At 40.5% G+C, this 21,358-nt stretch overlaps 1 protein-coding gene across 3 annotated transcripts in view; it reads right to left on the reverse strand.

The window, feature by feature from the left end:
* The window catches only part of ECPAS (Ecm29 proteasome adaptor and scaffold), a 111,009-nt gene continuing 89,651 nt past the window's right edge, over positions 1 to 21,358 (reverse strand). For all 3 annotated transcript variants that reach the window (XM_055427579.2, XM_055427576.2, XM_055427577.2), the window contains 16 exons: positions 20,774 to 20,895; positions 18,945 to 19,095; positions 16,968 to 17,033; positions 15,573 to 15,662; positions 14,743 to 14,809; positions 13,956 to 14,047; positions 13,810 to 13,876; positions 13,333 to 13,524; positions 12,235 to 12,443; positions 11,341 to 11,384; positions 11,050 to 11,242; positions 9,411 to 9,549; positions 6,799 to 6,904; positions 6,505 to 6,593; positions 3,825 to 3,896; positions 1 to 299 (listed from right to left, as the gene is read on the reverse strand). In XM_055427579.2, coding sequence (XP_055283554.1) covers positions 160 to 299; positions 3,825 to 3,896; positions 6,505 to 6,593; positions 6,799 to 6,904; positions 9,411 to 9,549; positions 11,050 to 11,242; positions 11,341 to 11,384; positions 12,235 to 12,443; positions 13,333 to 13,524; positions 13,810 to 13,876; positions 13,956 to 14,047; positions 14,743 to 14,809; positions 15,573 to 15,662; positions 16,968 to 17,033; positions 18,945 to 19,095; positions 20,774 to 20,895 — 1,839 coding nt within the window. In that variant the 3' untranslated portion in view covers positions 1 to 159. The remainder of the gene's footprint in view (positions 300 to 3,824; positions 3,897 to 6,504; positions 6,594 to 6,798; positions 6,905 to 9,410; positions 9,550 to 11,049; positions 11,243 to 11,340; positions 11,385 to 12,234; positions 12,444 to 13,332; positions 13,525 to 13,809; positions 13,877 to 13,955; positions 14,048 to 14,742; positions 14,810 to 15,572; positions 15,663 to 16,967; positions 17,034 to 18,944; positions 19,096 to 20,773; positions 20,896 to 21,358) is intronic.

Raw genomic sequence — 21,358 nt, forward strand, 5'->3', positions numbered from 1 at the left:
TAAGGAACAAAATTTAAGGCATTTTTTTTTTTTATTTCAGCCAAGGAATGATGCATGCTACAGATTAATCTTTACTTTTCCCCACTTGGTTTTTCAAAGAATACCACCGTTTCAAACCCCAATGAACATGGCACTTGTTTTGTTTCTTCCCTTTCTAACTTATTCCAGATTTTCAAGTGTCTTCTTCAGTAACGATGCTTTCTCCTGCAGCTCAGGTCTGCTGTCTGTCTCCATGGTTCCTAAAGACTCAATCAGGACCACTCTGCACTCAGGTGTCAAACTTTCCCACTGTTTCGATTCTGCATGGAAAGAAGAAACACGAAAGAATCCTTATAGAAGCAAGCGGAAAACCCAAAACTATTCTTTCTGCCTTTATGCCACACATCCTATCCCTGAAGTAAATGCAATGACTTTTCTGCATATAATGATTATAGGTTTAATAGCTGTCTCAGAATCTGATTATTGACCACAACCTGAGGGCCTATCAGGGGGTTTCATCCTCTGCCTCCAGAGCTGCTAGGACAAAGAGAACGAAGGGACACTCAAGCTACACAGGAGACAGGGCACACGGTGACAAAAAGCCACTGCAGCAACTGAGCTGAATGTATCTTTGCAAGATAAGCTCAGTTAAAAAAAAAAATCCTCAATACATCTGAAAATTGTAGAGACAGTTTGAACAGATGATACTTTATTACACCTTTAAGAGAAGGACAGAAGAACTACATGCATGCTCAAAATTTTAGAAATTCAGAAAGTATCTCAGATCCTAAATCTTGTTTACGAGGTTCTGATATGTTCTGGTGATGGAGTTTCAAGCAAGATAGTTGACTGTTTAGCCTCATTTCGTCATCTAGAATGTACTCATACATATGTGGCAAATGTGAGAATCCAGGGATATATCTAAGTTCCTAGCTTTCATTTCAACAAGGAAAATGGGATTATGAGGTGTGCAATGCTGCTGCTGCTAAGTCGCTTCAGTTGTGTCCGACTCTGTGCGACCCCATAGATGGCAGCCCACCAGGCTCCCCTGTCCCTGGGGTTCTCCAGGCAAGAACACTGGAGCGGGTTGCCATTTCCTTCTCCAATGCATGAAAGTGAAAAGTGAAAGTGAAGTCGCTCAGTCGTGTCCGACCCTTAGGGACCCCATGGACTGCAGCCCACCAGGCTCCTTCGTCCATGGGATTGTCGCCTTCTCCAGTGCAATGCTGCTGAATCTAAACAGCCTATCGTATGGAGCCCTGAGAGGTGCTTTAACTACCAGGCAAGGACACAGACAGAATGAGAAGCAACAAATACATAGGGCCCCACAGAAACTGCCCCACCGTCCGCATCCTTCACTCGTGTGGCTAAGTAACAAAAAACAGGAAACAGGGAAAAGAGGCCCCTTTTGAAGTCAGCAGAGATACACTACTGGAGAAATGCTACCGTCTTCTGTTACCAGTGATAAATCGCCTCTGTGTAAGACGGCTTTTAGAAAGGACGACAGAAAAAAACAGTAACTAAGAAAACTGTGATCAAATTGGATGACTCAGGGAGTTAACTGCTGAATGTTAACTTCACTTTTCAGTGTGTCATTCTGTTTACTGACATGTGTGCAGTGAGTTCTGCCCTGCCACTGTCAGCCGCGTGCTGTAATTAACCAAGATTAACTCGAGTCACTATAGAAACTAAACCTTTTTCTTTAATTAATTTTAGTTCAGTTCAGTTCAGCAGCTCAAGTCGTGTCGGACTCTTTGTGACCCCGTGGACTGCAGCACACCAGGCCTCCCTGTCCATCACCAACTCCTGGAGTTTACTCAAACTCATGTCCATTGAGTCGGTGATGCCATCCAACCATCTTATCCTCTGTCGTCCCCTTCTCCTCCCGCCTTCATCTTTCCCAGCATCAGGGTCTTTTCCAATGAGTCACCTCTTCACATCAGGTGGCCAAATTATTGGAGTTTCAGCATCAGTCCTTCCAATGAATATTCAGGAGGAGGCTAATGACTTTACACTATTGTGGTGGTTTTTGCCATACACTGACATGAATCAGCCACGGGTGTAGTGTACATGTGTCCCCCCATCCTGAAACCTCTCCCCACTCCATCTCTCTGGGTTGTCCCAGGGCACTGGCTTTGAGTGCCCTGCTTCATGCATTGAACTTGGACTGGTCATCTGTTTCACATATGGTAATATACATGTTTCAATGCTATTCTCTCAAATTGTCCCACTCTCACCTTCTCCCACAGAGTCCAAAAGTCTGTTCTTTTATCTGTGTCTCTTTTGCTGTCTTCCATATAGGGTCATCATAACCATCTTTCTAAATTCCATATATATGCATTAATATACTGTATTGGTATTTTTCTTTCTGACTTACTTCACTCTGTATAATAGGCTTCAGTCTCATCCACCTCAATAGAACTGACTCAAATGCACTCTTTTTTTTAATAGCTGAGAATATTCCATTGTGTATATGTACCACAGCTTTCTTATCCATTCATCTGCTGATGGACATCTAGGTTGCTTCCATGTCCTGGCTATCGTAAACAGTGCTGTGATGAACACTGGGGTACACGTGTCTCTTTCAATTCTGGTTTCCTCGGTGTGTATGCCCAGGAGTGGGATTGCTGGGTCGTATGGCAGTTCTATTTTCACTTTTTTAAGGAATCTCCACACTGTTCTCCATAGTGGCTGTACTAGTTTGCATTCCTACCAACAGCGTAAGAGAGTTCCCTTTTCTCCATACCCTCTCCAACATTTATTGTTTGAAGACTTTTTGATGGCAGTCATTCTGACTGGTGTGAGGTGGTTCCTCATTGTGGTTTTGATTTGCATTGCTCTGAAAATGAGTGATGTTGAGCATCTTTTCATGTGTTTGTTAGCCATCTCTATGTCTTCCTAGGAGAGATGTCTGTTTAGTTCAGCCTATTTTTGGATTGGGTCATTTATTTTTCTGGTATTAAGCTGCATGAGCTGCTTAAATATTTTGGAAATTAATTCTTTGTCAGTTATTTCATTTGCTATTATTTTCTCCCATTCTGAAGGCTGCCTTTTCACCTTGCTTATAGTTTCCTTTGTTGTGCATAAGCTTTTGGGTTTACTTAGGTCCCATCTGTTTTTCTTTTATTTCCATTACTCTGGGAGGTGGGTCATAGATGATCTTGCTATGATTTACGTCAAAGAGTGTTCTGCCTATGTTTTACTCTAGGAGTTTTATAATTTCTGGTCTTACATTTAGATCTTTAATCCATTTGGAGTTTATTTTTGTGTATGATGTTAGAAAGTGTTCCAGTTTCATTCTTTTACAGGTGGTTGACCAGTTTTCCCAGCACCACTTGTAAAAGAGATTGTCTTTTCTCCACTGTATAATTTTGCCTCTGCTGTCAAAGATAAGGTGTCCATAGGTACATGGATTTATCTCTGGGTTTTCTATTTTGTTCCATTGATCGATATTTCTGTCTTTGTGCCAACACCATACTGTCTTAATGATTGTATCTTTGTAGTACAGTCTGAAGTCAGGCAGGTTGATTCCTCCAGTTCCATTCTTCTTTCTCAAGATTGCTTTGGCTATCTGAGGTTTTTTGTATTGGAAACTAAGACTTTATTGAAATAACCACAGTTCATTAAAAGTATATAAAATAGAAGTGTACCGAATTTAACACTTCATAAAGTTTGAAGGTTTTAGCTATGTATATTCAACTTTCATGTACAAATATATTAATTTACATTTTGGAGTATATGCTTCATTAAAAATAAAAACAGAAAATTTAAAAAAATTCCTAAAACATCTGCCATAAAGTCTCCTTGGCTCTCTGGTCCTCCAATCAGAAGTATCAAGAACTCACCTTCAAGTTTTTTAAGCAGCAATTCTATCACAGATAAAGCTTCTGTTCTCACAGATGAGTAGGTCTTATTTTCTAAGAAGGAAATCAAATAGTTCATATTATTCGTTTTATATGCCTTACAAATAGTACTTTTAAGATTAAGTTAATGTTACCGAAAAAAAAGACGTTCAGAAATTTTAAATTCAGGAAAGGATATGATATACCTATTCTTAAGTAAGCGTCCCTTTGCCAATTATCATGAAATACTAGAAATGTGCTACAAGTCCACATTCCTTACTTCAAAAAAAAAGCCATCAGTGAAATATACCAATCTCCACAATAAATGGCAATATTTAAAGGACCCATTTTACAAGTCAGAAATCAAAAGACAGTATCTCAAACACATATTGACTTCACAGGATACCTGAGCAAAGTCTTAAGGTTTTCATGACCTCTTCATTTTAGCAAAGAACATGACACAACCCAGGGGTAAAGAGCCAACTCAGGGACACCTAGCTGGGACCTGACCCTATAAGGACTAGTTTCTTAAGCTGCCAGTTCTTTATCCAAAACCATGTGGCTACCTCCAAGGATCACCACTGAAATATGCTTCCTTGGTGTCTACTCTACACGAAGCATCTAGCTCACAGTGAAACTGTCTACAGAAAAAACTAACACATAACCAGACCTGTGTCAAAGAAAGAACAAAATGAGGTTATAACAGGTTGTTGTGCTACGAAGTACTGCTGCTGAGTCACTTCAGTCGTATCTGACTCTGTGTGACCCCATAGACGGAAGCCCACCCGGCTCCCCCGTCCCTGGGATTCTCCAGGCAAGAACACTGGAATGGGTTGCCATTTCCTTCTCCAATGTGTGAAAGTGAAGTCGCTCAGTCGTGTCTGACCCTTAGCGACCCCATGGACTGCAGCCTACCAGGCTCCTCCATCCATGGGATTTTCTAGGCAAGAGTACTGGAGTGGCTTGCCATTGCCTTCTCCAAAACGAAGTACACAAGTGCTTAAAAAATGGTGGTGAGCTGACAACCAGACACAGGAGTCAGCTCAAAGGGGCTTCCACTGGAAAAATTTGGGATAATTTGAGCAACAAATTAATTCAGGAAAGTAATTATAAACCAATAGGGAAATAAAGGGATGCATGAAACAATGTGGATAACAGATTAATAAAGAGTTCGGGAGAGGGACCTGGCTTGTGAGAGGATATCAGCTGTCAAAGGGTAAATGTAGAGGAAGTGCTAGACTTGGAAAATCCTCTTGGTAAAAGCTGGCTCAGGAAAACCTATCAATGCATGCTGAATCTAGATGAGACATTCTGAAAACCAGCAGTACATGTACGTGGTCTTAAAGTGTCTTCTCCCAGACTGCTTAGAAGACACAGTTCTGAAGAGGAGCAAGTTATTCAAATGGTCTTAAAATATGTTCTCCCGCAGGCTGCTTACCAGCCAGAATGGGGAAAAACGGTAACCATACAGCAGAGAAAAATGAGTGATACCTTGACTGGATCATCACAATTAACCTCGCCAATGAGGGCAGATGGACACCGTGTGCCTCTTGATGGGAGAGGACACAACATCACTTACAGAGAAGCACAACTGGGAATTCATAACCCGGATCTGATCACAAGGAAACATCAGACAAGCGGCAAATAAGAAACACTCTAGTTTTAAAGCAGGGAAGCTGAGGCTTTTCTTCAAAATTGTCAATGTCATGTAAGATGGAAAAAGGCTGAAGAAGCATTCCAGATTAAAGGAGACTAAAAAGATATGACAACTATCAGTAAATGCACTAAGTGACTCTGAACCAGATTCCTTAAGGAGAGGAGGAAAAAATTATATAAAAAACATTACTGAGTCAACTGAAAACCTAGAATATGAATGGTTAAAAATACTGCATCGTTACACTATCTAAAGTTGGTAACTATACTATGATTATGTAAAAGCAGGCACACTCAAGAACTTAGGAGAAAAGGGGCAGGATGTAAGCAATATACTTTCAAATGTTCAGGGAAAAGTACTATATGTGTACAGAAGGCAAATCAAAGGAACTGGCACAAAATGTTAACAGGTAACTTTGGGTAAAGCATATAATAGTATCATATGCACTATTACTGTACTTTTCTCTAAGTTTGAAATTATTTCCAAATACAAGGTTTTAAAAAATACTGATCACAAAAGTTTTTCTAATCTAGGTGTTGAAATCCTAATTAGTTTCAGGTTAATACATTCCAGTTTGGGGACACATATTGAGTCTATTAAATAGAAGAGTTCAGTAGTTGGTTCCATGAATTTAGTTCCCAGCACAAGGTAGGAAATATTTGAACTTTAACTCCTTGAGCTTTAAAATGAAAACCCCATTATCCGTGTCAGTTTGAAAGTAAAAGCGAAAGCCGCTCAGTCATGTCTGACTCTTTGGGACTCCATGGACTATAGTTCATGGGATTCTCCAGGCCAAGAATACTGGTCTGGGTAGCCTTTTCCTTCTCCAGGGGATCTTCCCAACCCAGGGATCAAACTCAGGTCTCCTCCACTGCAGGCGGATTCTTTATTAGCTGAGCCACAAGGGAAGCCCAAGAATACTGGAGTAGGTAGCCTATCCCTTCTCCAGCGGATTTTCCTGACCCAGCAATCCAACCGAGGTCACCTGCACTGCAGGCAGACTTTTTACCATATCAGTTTACCACTCACCTAAAGAATATGTGATTGATTTACAAGTTTCAAGGAGAATTTCAGTCAGAGCCTCAGGATCTGCATGTTCTTCTTCTAAAAGCATTAATCTGTACAAATCAGAAAGCAAGATCCAAATACCGTTATTTCACAAACATTCTAAAGCCTTTCTGGCACAAACAATTCCTATCTGTATGTAATACTTTATGACGTCACTTTAGCATTTTGAAATTTAAAAGAATTCCACTGATTGTACACACAATGCTAAAGGGAAGGCGAAAGTAAAACAAACGACTGAACTATGAAGCAAATTACCCCTGAAAAAAGGCATTCATTGCCTGCAGGACTCCCAGCTGCACCTTCCATGTGCTGAGTTTCAGCCGTTCACACATCAGTTTGCACAACTCCTGACGATAACAACCTGGGAAAAAAGACAGATTGGGACAGAGCAGGACAGAGAGTGTGAAGAAGCAGGAGACAGAGCAAGTGAGCAAACAAAGAACAGAGAGGGACAGACAGAGAGCAGGTGGGGTTGGGGGGTAAATGGAAGAGAGAGGCAAAGAGGAAAAAGAGAAAAAAAAACACAAAACACCAAATGCCTTTAATTAAAGCCATGAAATTTCAAAAACACTTCAGCATGACTCTGTTCAATTCCCACAAACTTCCCTGATCAGAAATGTGCCCCCCCCACCCTCAAATCATATATAACTGTTCAAAGGTTAACTATTCACTGTCAAGGCAATATCCTTCTCTACAGAACTGACAGAGAGTCAGTCACACTGCGTTTTTCCCTGTAAAATACCCTGAATGACGGCCAAAGAAAGCAGGACTCTGGAGGCTGGGGGCTCCTTGCTGGACACTCACAAGTTTATGCCTATTGCAGACTTTAAAACTAGAGTCAATGGTGCTTTATTCCAAATCTGTTATGCCAACTGCATTCTTATTATAATTATGTAATTAATATTTTGCTAAGTGATGAAACAGGAGCATAAAACTCAACAGAGTAGTTATCTTTTAAATGCTGCAGAATTTAGTAAAGTTCACAAATGTAAAGATGGACAGGGGTTAAGAATCTAGAATCTGCATTTGAACCGCTTCCTAAGAAATTGTGCTTTCTTTCTCCACTATAAAGAAATAAAACCAAAAAGGAAAAAAAGGAAATAAAATCAGAAATTGAAGATGATATATTATGAGTAAGATGGATACGAGAAGCCAGTGTGGAACAAATTCTCAAAGGCCTTTGCTTCCCCTGTAACTGACATATGAATGTACATCTCTGTTCCTTACACTAAGACTGCCTTGTATACGTATCATCTTTTTATATAACTCCCCATTTGAATTTCATCCACCTATCAAGCAAAAGTTAATAGTCCTAATGAAATCAAATAAGTGGGCTTCCACTGCAGTCCAAACATAACACCAAGAAATAAAACCTCTTACAAATCTGTATCTCTGGGAAAACCCATCCTATACATAGCAAATATACTTTCTGAAGTTCACACAAAGGATGGCAAGGCTCTATGATACTCTTCAGTGTGATTTTAGATACATCCAAAACATTAAAAAACAGAGAGACATTACTATGCCAACAAAGGTCCGTCTAGTCAAAGCTATGAATTTTCCAGTAGTCATGTATGTAGGTGAGAGCTGGACCATAAAGAAGGCTAAGCACCAAAGAATTGAAGCTTTTGAACTGTGGTATTGGAGAATACTCTTGAGAGTCCCTTGGAGTTGGTGACAGACAGGGAAGCCTGGTGTGCTGTAGTCCATGGGGTCGCAAAGAGTCACAACTGAGCGACTGAACTGAACTGAATCTCAGAGTCAACGATGCTTTTCATAAGATTCAGGAATATTCAGATGTAGGATGCACTGCAAGAACCAATACAAGGCAAACTCTTACTAACTACAACCTAACCCGCGAGTAAAGGTTTACCATTTACTTAAACCTTGGGCTTCGCTGATAGCTCAGCTGGTAAAGAATCTGCCTGCAATACAGGAGACCCCGGTTCAATTTCTGGGTTGGGAAGATCTGCTGGAGAAAGGATAGGCTACCCACTCCAGTATTCTGGCCTGCAGAATTCCATCGACTGTATAGTCCATGGGGTCACAAAGAGTCAGACACAACTGAGCAACTTTCACTTTTCACTTGGAAAGATTATGCTCAATTCTGAAAATCTCTCAGATAATTACGAGTTTCTCAGGCAGACAGATTTCATTTGCTTATTGAAGGTTGAGCAACAAGGCCATTAATTTTGAGACAGAGACCCCAGTAATAAGTTCCATGGATCTCTCAGAATATAGTGCCATAAACAAGACCAACAGAATTCTTTTTATAGTCAAATTATCTACATAAAATGTATCACAGTTGTTATGGTGGTTTAGTTGCAAAGTCGTGTCTGACAGGCTCCTCTGTCCATGGGATTCTCCAGGCAAGAATACTGGAATGGGTTGCCATTTCCCACACATTCACATGTTGAAGTCCTAATAATTATCCCCAAGTATCTCAGAATGTGACTGGGCTGGAAGACGGTTTTCAAAGAGACCATTAGGGCTCTAATCCAAGATGACTGGTATATAAGCTTTAAGAACATTAGGACACGGATGGCCATTTACAAGCCAAGGAGAAAGAGCCCAAAAAAAACCTCGACACTGTTGATACCTTGATCTCAGACTTCTAGCCTCCAAACTTTGAGAAAAGAAGCCACCCAGTCTGCAGGACTATGTTACAGCAGCCGTACCAAATTAATAGTCAATGAGATTATTTGTCAACATAGAAGTAAGATTAATATTGGATAATCCTCTCTATTCATCAGTCAGGCTCTACAGGAAACTGCAGCTATAAATCATCACACAGAACGCCTCTGCTCTCATGAAGTAAAACTCCTGACTACAGCAGCACTTCTGGAAATGCAGGTTCTGTTGCTTACGCTGGGTCTCCGCACTTCGGGGCCAGGCTTTGCCCAGGCTCTCAAAGGCCCCCAGCAGAGATTCCAGCTGGAGTTCCTTTTCCTTCTCCTTCTCATCTTCATTTTTGGTTGTCCGGACTCCAATGCTTTCAGGTGAGTTCTGAAAGGCAAAGAAAAAGAAAGCAAATTAAAAAAAATGTTTTTCTTTTAAGTTACAAGTATACTACTAAAACATTCAGGGTACCAGAGTATGAGATGTTAACCAGGAATTAAATGCTAAATTCTCTACCATGGGTCACCCTATTCATTAAAAAAATTTCAAACAGGAAGACTACATCTCTCCAATAAATCTGGGTGATTCTGTAAAGGACTCTGTGGGCAAAGGTGAAAAAACCTATCGTATATATAGTATTCTGAGCACAACACAGAAAATGTGGCATTACAATCATGGAATTAAAGGAGAAAGAACTAAATCCAAACTCCATCTTGATAAGACAAGGAAACAAGCTGGGAAGTCACTTGTCCAGCTGGCTGGTGAAATGATGCATTTAAAATACAGGTCTCCCAAATCCATACACTACCATTATGTACATAACAGAAATTATTTAAACAACTTTTTTACAACTGCAAAATAGCAGCAACACAAGAAACCAAATAAAAATGTTATTTAAAATATTTTGTGTTTCACCAAAAAAAAAAAAAAAAATTGGTAAACCATACCCCTCTTTCTCTGAAGCAGTATCCAACCTTTAAAAACAAGAACTTCATTATCCAAAAGAAATCAAGGTCCATTTTTGATCAAAATCCCCCAATCTGTAGCAAAGGCAGTCAACAGTGGCACATTGAGCTCCCTGTCTTCACTCTGGGATGCTTGGGCTGGCTGCTGCACAGACTTGCAACGCAAATCTCATTACCACCCTGAGAGAGACTATTCGTCCACTCCAACACCAGACTCTCAAACTCACTGGTCCCACAGTCCTAAGTTTCCTGGCTCTCAGGATGAAATCTCTGCAATTAACTCATCTTTCTGCCTTGTTTTCTTTTTCTTTCTTTTGGGCCATGCCACATGGCATGTGGGATCTTAGTTCCCTGACCAGGGATCAAATCCACACCCCCTGCACTTAACCACGGGATTTCCAGGGAAGTCCTCTGCTTTGTTGGAAAAAAAAAAAAAATCCACCATTCTCCCACGGATGGGAAATGGATACCTAAAATGAAGATTACTGTTTGCAACCTCATTTGCAGCCAGGTATGGCAATCTGGCTAAGCACTGACCAATGGGAGAAGTGAAAAGGCCCTGCCACAGATTCTAGGAGCTCCCCTTAAAAGAGATCTGATGTGCCTACTCTGAGCTTTCATTCTTTCTCCATCTCCCCTGCCATCACCCACTTGGAACGCACACACACGGTGGACTGTGAAGACAGTGGCCACCCCCCAGGGATAGCAGAGCTGGGAGCTGTAAAGAGCCAGACTCCCAAAACTAGTATGTGAGAGACAAACGTCTATCATGTTTAAAGCCATGATATTTTGGGATCTTCTACAGTTTGCAGCTACATGAATCCTAACAAAATGTGCAAAGAGGACATAGGGAAATCTTTTCCTTCTTTTTAAAAATTTTTTAAAGTATAAACGAGACCTGAAAGAAGACGGCAGTCATTACCTTCTTGATGAGAGGTATGACAATGTCGGCAAACTCCTGGAATCTGTCTTCTTTGGTGGCCTTTAAGACATCCCCTGCACAACTGATTGCTACCATCTTGTACTTGGGGTTCTCTCTGCCACACTCCTTCAGAACAACCTGGAGGATTTCATTCGTGCTGGGCTGACCAGGCACAGGCTTCTCCAGCTCTGCGCTGTAAGACCCACACGGAAGCACCAAACAATTAATAAAGGCTGCAGCTTTCCGGCTCAGTTTAAGAAATGGCGTCTGATTCACTGAAGGAACATTTACCTGCAAGCTGTCACCACACAGGCAATGGCTTTCAAAAGTTCTTCCTAAAGGGTTGAAAGAGGAAAAGATAAGCACCCATGTGTCATTTACATTCTTTGCACATGACTACAACTACCTCAGAAGTATCTAAAAATTATGGCAACAAAAATGAACCAGTCACCACATCTTTAACACACTTGACCGTTTAACGAGCACATCCACAGAGTTTTGCTCCAGACCATGGAAGCTGGATAACTGTCCTCATCTCCACTGCGTGAAGCCTAGAGAACCAACTTGCCCAAGGGCACAGAGGCAGAAGCGCTAACAGTGGAATCAGAACTGGCTCTGACTCCGAGGCCCCCACTTCAGCTACAGCTCTGCACGGGCCACCAGGGCTTCTACCAAGTCAAGCAGACTACATGTGATGCCACCGTCTCACGCTCCCCAGTACACAGTCATCGTGTGTAACCTACCATCAACCGTCTATAAAAAATGAGCAATTCACAGGCCCCAGAGACATGCATCCTGCACTCGGGGGTTTAGACACACTGGCCTGGCCACTCAATTTCACACTACTCCTGATGGTCTGCTCGTGATGGTCAACAGGGACAAAAGGATGACCACTTGGTTTAAGACTTATATTGGAAAGTTGAACAGGATAAATAAAAATCAACCCACAGCATTACTGTGCACTGTTCAAGGACACGTGGGTTATACTCTGATGAAATATCACATTTAATCAAAGTTTACCCAAGGCTTCCCACTGCCTAGGAAATCTGTCTGGTTCACAAAAACAATCCATCTTTTGTCCCACAAAACAACATTTTTACTTTTATAGAAAATGAAACGTGAAGGATGAAGTCATAGTCCTTTAAGGACACCTTAAATCTAACTGGGCCTGAGTGGCTCCTTTACCTTTCCTGCCCACGTTCTCCCAGCGAGGCCTTGTAGCAATGCAGTCAGTATCATGCCTAGATATGGAGGTACCAGGGAGCTGGTCTGTTTTGCAATTGACGCCATAGCAATTGCACCCTGTGCTTTCATTTTCCAGGACTGAGACTGCAAAGCCTTCTGGGTAATGGTAATCAACTCCTGCAGGTATAACCGAATGCCGCCAAAGGAACCTAGGTGATGAAAAGCGAAATTAAAGCAACTTTTAAGTAACCAAACAACCCCAAAACTAATGGATTTTTTTTTCCCTAAGTCTGGAATAAAAGTCAGTGAACATCAGTTTAAAGCAGTGACTGTCAACAGTGACACTGCACCACATCACTCTCTGAAAGGAAGAGAAAGGGAATAGGGGTGTGAGGAGTCTTCACAGCAGCATGACTTTATGCACCTGGACACACCCACAGGGGGGCTGTCACCCATGAATGTGTGTCCAGGTGAAAAGCAGAGTGGAGAAGCACTACTCTAAAATATTACTCAGAGCAACAGAAAAATCACTGTTCACTCTCAACTGAAATATGCAAAGTTCTGCTGTGTCAGGGCGGTTTCTGTTCTCTCACATGGGCAGCAAGGAGAGAAGAAAGAAAAGAGCTCTGAGCGCAAACCTGAGAACTCAGCAATTTGGACAGGCTGAGAACCCGACAGGACACACACTGTTAAGGTGCCGGGAAAGTAACTACAGAAGTCTGCAAATGAAACGTGAGCCAGAAATTCCAACAGTGGGTGCAGAAAACAAACATATGGTTACTGGAGGGGTACAGCAGGAGGGGTAACTGGGAGACTGGACTGACATATATATACTACTGAATATAAACAGATACCTAATGAGAACCTACTGTACAGCTCAGAGAACTCTACTCAATACTCTGTAATGACCTACATGGGAAAAGAATATAAACTAGAGGGGGTATATGTATAACTGATTCACTTCACTGTACAGGAGGAATTAACACAATATTGTATTTCAACTATACTCCAGTAAAAGTTTTTTTTAAAAAAGAGAAAAATAAATTTCAACTGTGGTTCTCAAGGAACAGGTTTAACTCATAGACACTGTTTACTAACCAGGAACATTCTCCTGCCACACTTCAGTCCATAAGTTACATTCTTCTTTCTCTGCTTTCTCCTCATCAGCAATTTCATGCATGCCCAGGAATGCCAAAGGCAGAACTTCTTTGGCATGGTTCTTTAGTACATCGGGGCTGTATCGTCCAATAGCATGAATAGTCAGAGCACAAGAGGTCTTGTAGATTGGTTCTAAAAAGAAGCAGAAAAGCCCACAATCTTCATGACATGTACTGTCTTTAAGAGTAACTGGCTGAAACAGACCGCTGCAGGACTTGTAACACAATAAAACAAACCAGTAAAAGCAACCAGCAATATTCCTCACAAAGCACATAAAATCAGAAAGGGTAAGACCTGATTTGTCCTGTTTCATCAGGCTGTTTACATCTAAATTAACAGTAGCTTCCGTCTATGGGGTCACACAGAGTCGGACACGACTGAAGTGACTTAGCAGCAGCAGTAGGAAAAGAAAGGTACCTTCTTTCTCCATATACCAGCCATTGAGCTTCTGCAGGAGTTTCTCAGTGCTGCTATCCCGTGAGGTCTGAAAGAGAAACGATCCCAGTCATTTCTCTGTAATTATGCCACTATACTTACTTAACTAAGTAAGAAATTCAACTCACCCGAACTAAATGGCCCATGGCAAATGCACAGGATTTCTGAATTACACTGTTCCGATCAGTCAGGCCACTAAGCAAAGCACTCATGAGTTTACCTAGCGCAAACAAAGGAGGAAAATCTTGACACCTGGTTGATCCAATGCTCTGCTCTGTTCCCAGGACCCAAACAAATTTAAACCTGTAGTTAGTATCTGATTCATTCCATGGTAGTCTAGAGCCCTTGCACGCTACATCTGCACTATCCATTTGGTTCTCTTTGCTTGGTGTAAAACTAAAAATTAAACTGCATCAGGACTTCCCTAACAGTCCAGTGGTTAAGAATCTATGCTTCCAATGCAGGAGGTACCAGGGGGAACTAAGATCCTGCATATGGCACAGTGTGTCCAAGAAATACATAAGTAAAAAAAAAAATAATCTGTGTCTAAAATACTGGGGGAAAGCTGAAAAAATGACAGCAAGGTACTTTTATAAAAGTCCATCAGCCCCACCTAGAAACCAATCCAAAAAGATAAAAATATTGATATAAAATTAAAAATCCTACAGAAGAGGAGATACTTTCACCTCTTTATACCAGCAAGAAATAAAATCTGTAAACCAGTGAAAACTTGCTAAACTTGATCATCTTGTACCTCTTGCAGAGAGAGATAAAGGTAGAGGCAGGGGAGCTTGAGGGAAGAAGTACACAGTATCTCAAGCATGGCTCAATGACCGTTATTTTTCCTTTAAAAACCTTGTCACACAAGACATGGCCAGACGAAAACATCGCCCCACATGGTTTAGACAAACTCACCTGAGTAAGGTGTTAGGTCCTGGGGACACTGAGTAGTTAATGATACAACGACACTGGCACAGCCTCCCTACAGGGTTACAAAGGCAAAGGTCTAAATCTGATGGTCACAGTATTCTATCACACTTTGTTTTAGGAGTCAAAGATTTAAAGAAACATGCAAAGCCTAACAGCCCCTCCAAGAGACTGTCTAGGAAAAACTCTTATTTTAAATTACTAACATGAAGATTTTCTTCAAGACTTCCAGCAGGAACCTTTGTTGCACAAGTGTACACTGCTCTCATACATTGCAAGTGAGGAGGGATACTCATACGATCTTTCGGGAGGGCAACCTGCCATCCTGTCCATTCTTAACATTTCCAGTTCTAGGAATTTAACCAAAGGAAGCAGCTTCAGATGTGTCCAAGAACATTCATCACAGTGCTTTGTGGAGAATCAAAAGAGCTGAAAACCAATCAGATGTTCCCTGACAGGTTAAAATAAATGATGTTCCAGCCACACAAGATATCAAGTATCATGTGGCCATTAAAGAGGGCACTGTGTAAGACACACGCACACAGAGAGACCAGAAGGCAACCCACTCCAGTATTCTTGCCTGGAGAATTCCCATGGACAGAGGCGACAATATTAACTGAGTAAGTCACACGTTTTATATTCTGAATGAGTTACATGTTTTAAGTTACTAATGCAGTCACAGAAACAAAATAGTTAATGTAAAAGAGTATTAGGTTTTAAGAAAAAAAATGTATTTCACACATGACGTCTATTCTATGTTTGTGGCCCAAACTAATGAAGATGCAAATTTCTCTGGTAAAAAAAATACACTTGCTTACCTTGGTTCCAAGACCTACACCACTTCTGATCAGTTCACATAATCTAGGAACTAGCTCACCCAGCACTGACACATCAAGATATTGCAGGCACTTTGGGAAGAGAATAAATATAAAGTTAACTTAGGGAAATAATTAAGTCAGTCAGTACCACATCATCAATTAAAAACTGCCCGGGACTTCCCTGGTGGTCCAGTGGTGAAGACTCTGAGCTTCCACTGTTAGAGGGAGCAGGTTTGATCCCTGGTCGGGGAACTAGCCATGCCCCTCCCCCCAAAAAAACTGCCCATGTCAACTATGCACCCAACTGGTTTTGACATGAAGTTGAAAAGCTACTGGTTTGATTGTGCTCTAATTTCAGTGTTAAAACTACCATTATACTACACACAAGAAAGCCATTTATCAATGGTTCAACATTAGAAACAAAAAATAATAAAAAGCACCAATTTATAAAGGAGAAGATAAATAATGAGCACCCAAGAAGAAAGGATCTCTCTAGGTCTACTTCCTCTTTATCAATCCAGATTAAAACTGACCTTCTTCAGGAGGCCTGCCCTACCAAGTCATCTTATTAAAGTTGACTTCTTAGGCTGAATTTGTGATACTGTTTTTGAAAGTGTAACCACTACGTTCTATTACTGATGAACATATCTATAAGAAGTTTGCTAACTATTTCTATTTCTTTAAGCTTTCTTCTCCCATCATCCAACTAAATTATAACATCTTTAGACCAAATTTTGGTAATAATTCCCCAGTAAGCACTAGAAAAATTTCTTCTTCTCTTGTCTAATCTTGTGACCTGCCTAGCACCACAACTTCCAGTAGCTCATGAGTTCTCAGTTAACCACTCCAGGGCAGGCACAGGACAGTCGGCTTTTGTGACCTTAGAGATTCTTAATCTATGACTCCACAAACACTGGAACTTTGAAACTTGGTGCCAAGCAGCCCTTTTCTGCAAATCCCCTTCCTTTAACTGAACAACCTATCAATGGTGCTCAGTTCTCTCTCCCTATCTTTTCTGCTGTCTACTTCTCTGAACACCTCCAGCTTACACCTTCCTAGGTCCCCAAGACAGTGCTCAGGCGGAGACAAATACCTGAACCTTTCTTTAGACAGGCAGGCCAAAATATATATAGATACAGATTTACAGGGAAATCTTTTAATATATTGTTTCCTTGCCTAACACAAATCTGGACTAATGGAGTCTAGTATTGGGGAAAGTATGTGTTCCTTTAGCAATACAGAAGAAAAAAGAATTCTTAAGAAAAAACTAGAGTCACAACAGCTGCTTGATTCGTCCCTTAAATCTCTAGTTCATTCAATGCCTGTAGCCTGAAGACTTTGAACATTATACTCTAAAGTAAGCCAACAAATGTTCTCATTATAGGAGGCACTGACCATGTTGATTGTTTCCATCATGGGAGAGGATTTGGCAGCACTGAGTCGGGCGCTATCCATCGCAGCCTGAGAACACAAATACAAGGACAGTCGATCAATTAAGAAGAGCCTCCGCAGACTCCCACTGGGTGAGGCTGCCAAATTAAGAAATATTTTTTAAAAGAATATATAGATACAACAAATTAAAACACAAGTCTAAATAACTTCTTCGGTCCTGCATTCAACCATAGATATGTAGAGGCAACATCTCATCACAGGTTAGAAATGCAGACGACAGTTCAGTATTAACCACAGCTAGAAAACACCCCAGTATGGCTCTGAGCAAGTTATCCAGGCTTCCAGAGCCTCAGGTTCTCCATCCAGTAAATAAACAGATTAAATAATTTTCCATCTAAGGCATGATTTTTAATTTTTGTACATGTTTTCCTTTTAACTATGGGAAGGGCCCTCATATGGTATTTTAGTCCAAGAACTAGGGAGCAGGAGAGGCTAACACTATCCAGACATAATAAACAAGAAAAATTAGGCATACAGAAGTGACTTGCCTACGGCTGCAAAGTTTGAACTATAATTTACGTCTCTTCATTCTCAACACCTATTAGGTGGGAACACAGGAAAGGGCAAGATTACTGCTGAAAGAGGGAAGAATGACTGAAGAAGAAACAGCAGTCTCAGAGGCAAAGGGAGTGAGAAGAGAACAGTTTAGGTGAGTTAAAAACCAAACACTGAACGGAGAGAAAGCTTTCACAATCACATGACAGGAGTTTGACAGTTCTAATAAAGGCAAATGCAAAAATATAAACAAGTGAAAAATAAACATGGAAAAGAAACAATACAACTCACAAAATAAACACAACTCACAAAATAAATACAGATGGCTAATACAATATGAAAAGACAATGGACAACACTAATAACAGGAAACTGCAAATTAGAATGAGATTCTTATCACACTGATATTATTCAGTGCTGGCACAGATGTGGAAGAAAACAGAACATTCATAACTTTTGATATTATAAAATCTCCCGCACAAAAGTTCAAAATAACCTCATTATAGAACACTTGCTTGCTTGCTTGCTAAGTCACTTCAGTCATGTCCGACTCTGTGTGACCCCATAGACGGAAGCCCACCAGGCTCCCCCGTCCCCGGGATTCTCCAGGCAAGAACACTGGAGTGGGTTGCCATTTCCTTCTCCAATAGAACACTACACATGCTCTAAAAAAGAATGAAACAGATTGACATACACACATGATATTTTGTTAAAAACACAAATCAAGTTGCAGAACAACATTTGTAGCTTGATTCTATTTCTAAATTAATGTGTTTGTTGATTTTGTAGCCTATGACTACAAAAGAACTTGAAAGAAGACACAGGGAACTGCTGACAGCGTGTACTCCTCAGGAATGACACTCTGCTGCCAGAGAAGAGGGGACTCCTGGGGGAGTACTTTCTACACTTCTGTGTTGTTTTAATTTTTCACAAGAAATGTATTTCATCTGTAATTTAAAGGAAAAAAAAAAAAAAAACCCACATTCTGATTAAGAGACTAGGGAACTACAGTATACCTAAAAAGCAAACTACTTTTGAACGATGCCAAAGTCTAGCTAGAAATCCTCTTGATTTGTAGGGCAAGAATGGTTCATAGAAAAAGACTCTGAGGGTATAGACTTAACCCTTAAAAAATAAACAAACATGTACCAAAAACTCTGTTAAATCAATGCACTGATATATTTTTTTGGACAGAAGCGTCATTTTACATTCACTTCACATAATAGTGTACGAGTCCTCTCCCTGCCCACTCTGCTACTAAAAAAAAAACCACCACATGTGGTTATAGGAGTCAAGTTGTTTCGAGAGTGTTGAAAGTATCATCTAAGTCGTGGAGTTTGACCAAGGATCCTGGAGGGCCTGTTCAGTACCTTAACAGGGCTCTCCCTTCACAATAATCATCAATACGCATGTGCTGTCAACTCACCTTTTCTTGGTCTGTAGCCCGGAGACTCAAATAATTGAGAACTTGGGGCTCCAATACACTCAGGGACTCCAGCAGAGCTGGGATGAGTTTCGGCGCATGTGGCTTCAACATGGCTCCTGCACTTTTGCTGATCTTCACCAGGGTGTTGATACTACAGACACACAAAACACAACTCTTGAGTCCTTTTAACAAAAGGAAGAAGCCCTACAAGTCTAATCATGAGGCTATCCTGCAGTTTCCTGCATTAAGGAACATACTCCCTTGGGTTCAGAGCCTGGTCTTAGCTCTGTGTTGTTTTTCTGGGTTTTGTTTCTACTTTTTTTTTTTTTAATATAAATGTATTTATTTTAATTGGAGGCTAATTACTTTACAATATTGTATTGGTTTTGTTTCTACTTTTGATTAAAGAAAATTTCACAAATACATGAAAGCAGAGAGGATCATAAATGAAATTCTATTATGTTCTCCACCCAGTTCAACAATTAACAACCTTTGGCCAATTCTGTCTCACTTATACATCCACCATACATACAGACCATACATATACTTTTGACCCCTGCCGTAGTATTATTCGTAGTATTCTGAAGCATAATCCCTAACTTAACTTCAGTATGTGTCACCAAGAGAGCAGGACTCTTTATCATCATCAAAATACCATTTCACACCTAAAAAATATTAAGAATTCTTTTCATATCATCTAAAATCCAAATTTCCCTGATTGTTTCATAAATGTCCTTAACAACTGGTTTGACAGAATTGAATACAGAGTCCATCCACACATTGCAATTTATTGCATTTCTTGAATTTTCACAGTGCCCTCCTTCCTCTTTTTTTCTTATAATTTATTTGTCTTCACTGATCATATTCTGATGGTATCATTTAACATGTTCCTCTGTAGCTTATACAGATCTCCAGGCTAAATCAAGTTTAGTTCAAAAATTTTTTTAATAAGAATCTTTCACAGGTGGTCTGTCATGTCCTAGCCCAGCCCATCACATTAGGATGCTTATCTTTTTCTGTGCTCTTAAGAGTGATCAGAGGGTTCAAGTCTGGTTAGCACAAACCAACCATTCACTGTACCTCTCCCCATTAGCCTTTCACCAGTGGACTTAGAGCCACTTACGATCATTACCTGGGTCATCCTACGGAGGGCAGCAAAATGGTGGTATCCTCCTCATTTTATCATTCCTCTGCATTTGCTAGCTGAATCCTTCTAAAAATAACTTTCCCAAACCAACTACTTGATTACCACAAAACACTGTTGATACTATTAATTTGATCTAATATAAACAGTGAAATAAAAATGGAATTCATGAAGTTTCTAGATAGTATTCTAGTTTAAAAAAAAGCTAGAATCTTTCACTACTGACTTTTAACTTAGAAGAGCCATATATATCTAAATACGTGTTTCTTGAATATTTCACAGATAGTAAACAGCTTATTTTAAATCTAATAATCTAATAATTGGTGTTACTAAGTAGTATAATCAACAAGCAAGCTTCCCAAGACCTTGCTAAACAAAGCCATAACATACCAGGAAGATGTGCCTGCTGGGGGCAGAGGCCAATGACAAGAAAAGAACACACTTCACTCAAGGCTGAGGCAGAGTGGCAGAACGCTAGACAGAATCAAGGTTCCAAAGAGAATGTCTCTGCAAAAATGTTCTGACTCGCTACTTCTCACACATGCTCTTGGGTCACCCCAATGGATTCTCCTCAACTCCCTTCTCCATATGTTCCAGAATCTTAACCTTTGAAGAAATCCAATTTCTACTGGATGGCTAAGAACTAAGTAAATCCAGTATATTCATCTCATCGGCTGATTCAAACCTGAGGGCTCGAACTTCTGTCACAGGACTCATCATTCCTTTGTCCAGAAGGCAGGGCAGGAGGACAGCAATAGTTCTCTGGCCAGCTGCTCCTTTGGCAGGGTCACACATTTTCACACAGACCTCACAGACAAAGAGCATAGAAATTAGTGAACCTGACCTCTCATCCGATAAAGCGTTCATCTGACAAAATACTTCCTACTTCCTACAGCCACAGAAAAGAGTAAGTGATGCTACACTTTCTACCATTCCACAGAGAGAAAAAGACCTCATGATCGGGGGTTGAGTCCGAGGGCTGCCAATAACTAAACAGAAAATCTGGTAACACATTTTACTTTCTAAGCTCTGGTCTTCTAATTTGTTAAACAGGCAACAGCTGAAGATGAAATGAGAAACCATTTAAGCACTCTGAAGAGGCTTAAGGTATTGTTACCATGATGATCATCAATAACTTTGGGTGGCAGCGTAGCACAGAGGTCAAGAACACAAATGTGGAAGAAGAAACACCTGGGTTTAAAATCCAGTTTTACTACGTACTAATAATGTGACTAATAATAATGTACTAATAATGTGATGTGGTCATGTA

The sequence above is a fragment of the Moschus berezovskii genome, chromosome 7, assembly GCF_049115385.1.
Source record: "Moschus berezovskii isolate FMDL1 chromosome 7, NW_MosBer_1.0, whole genome shotgun sequence".
NCBI lineage: Eukaryota > Metazoa > Chordata > Mammalia > Artiodactyla > Moschidae > Moschus > Moschus berezovskii.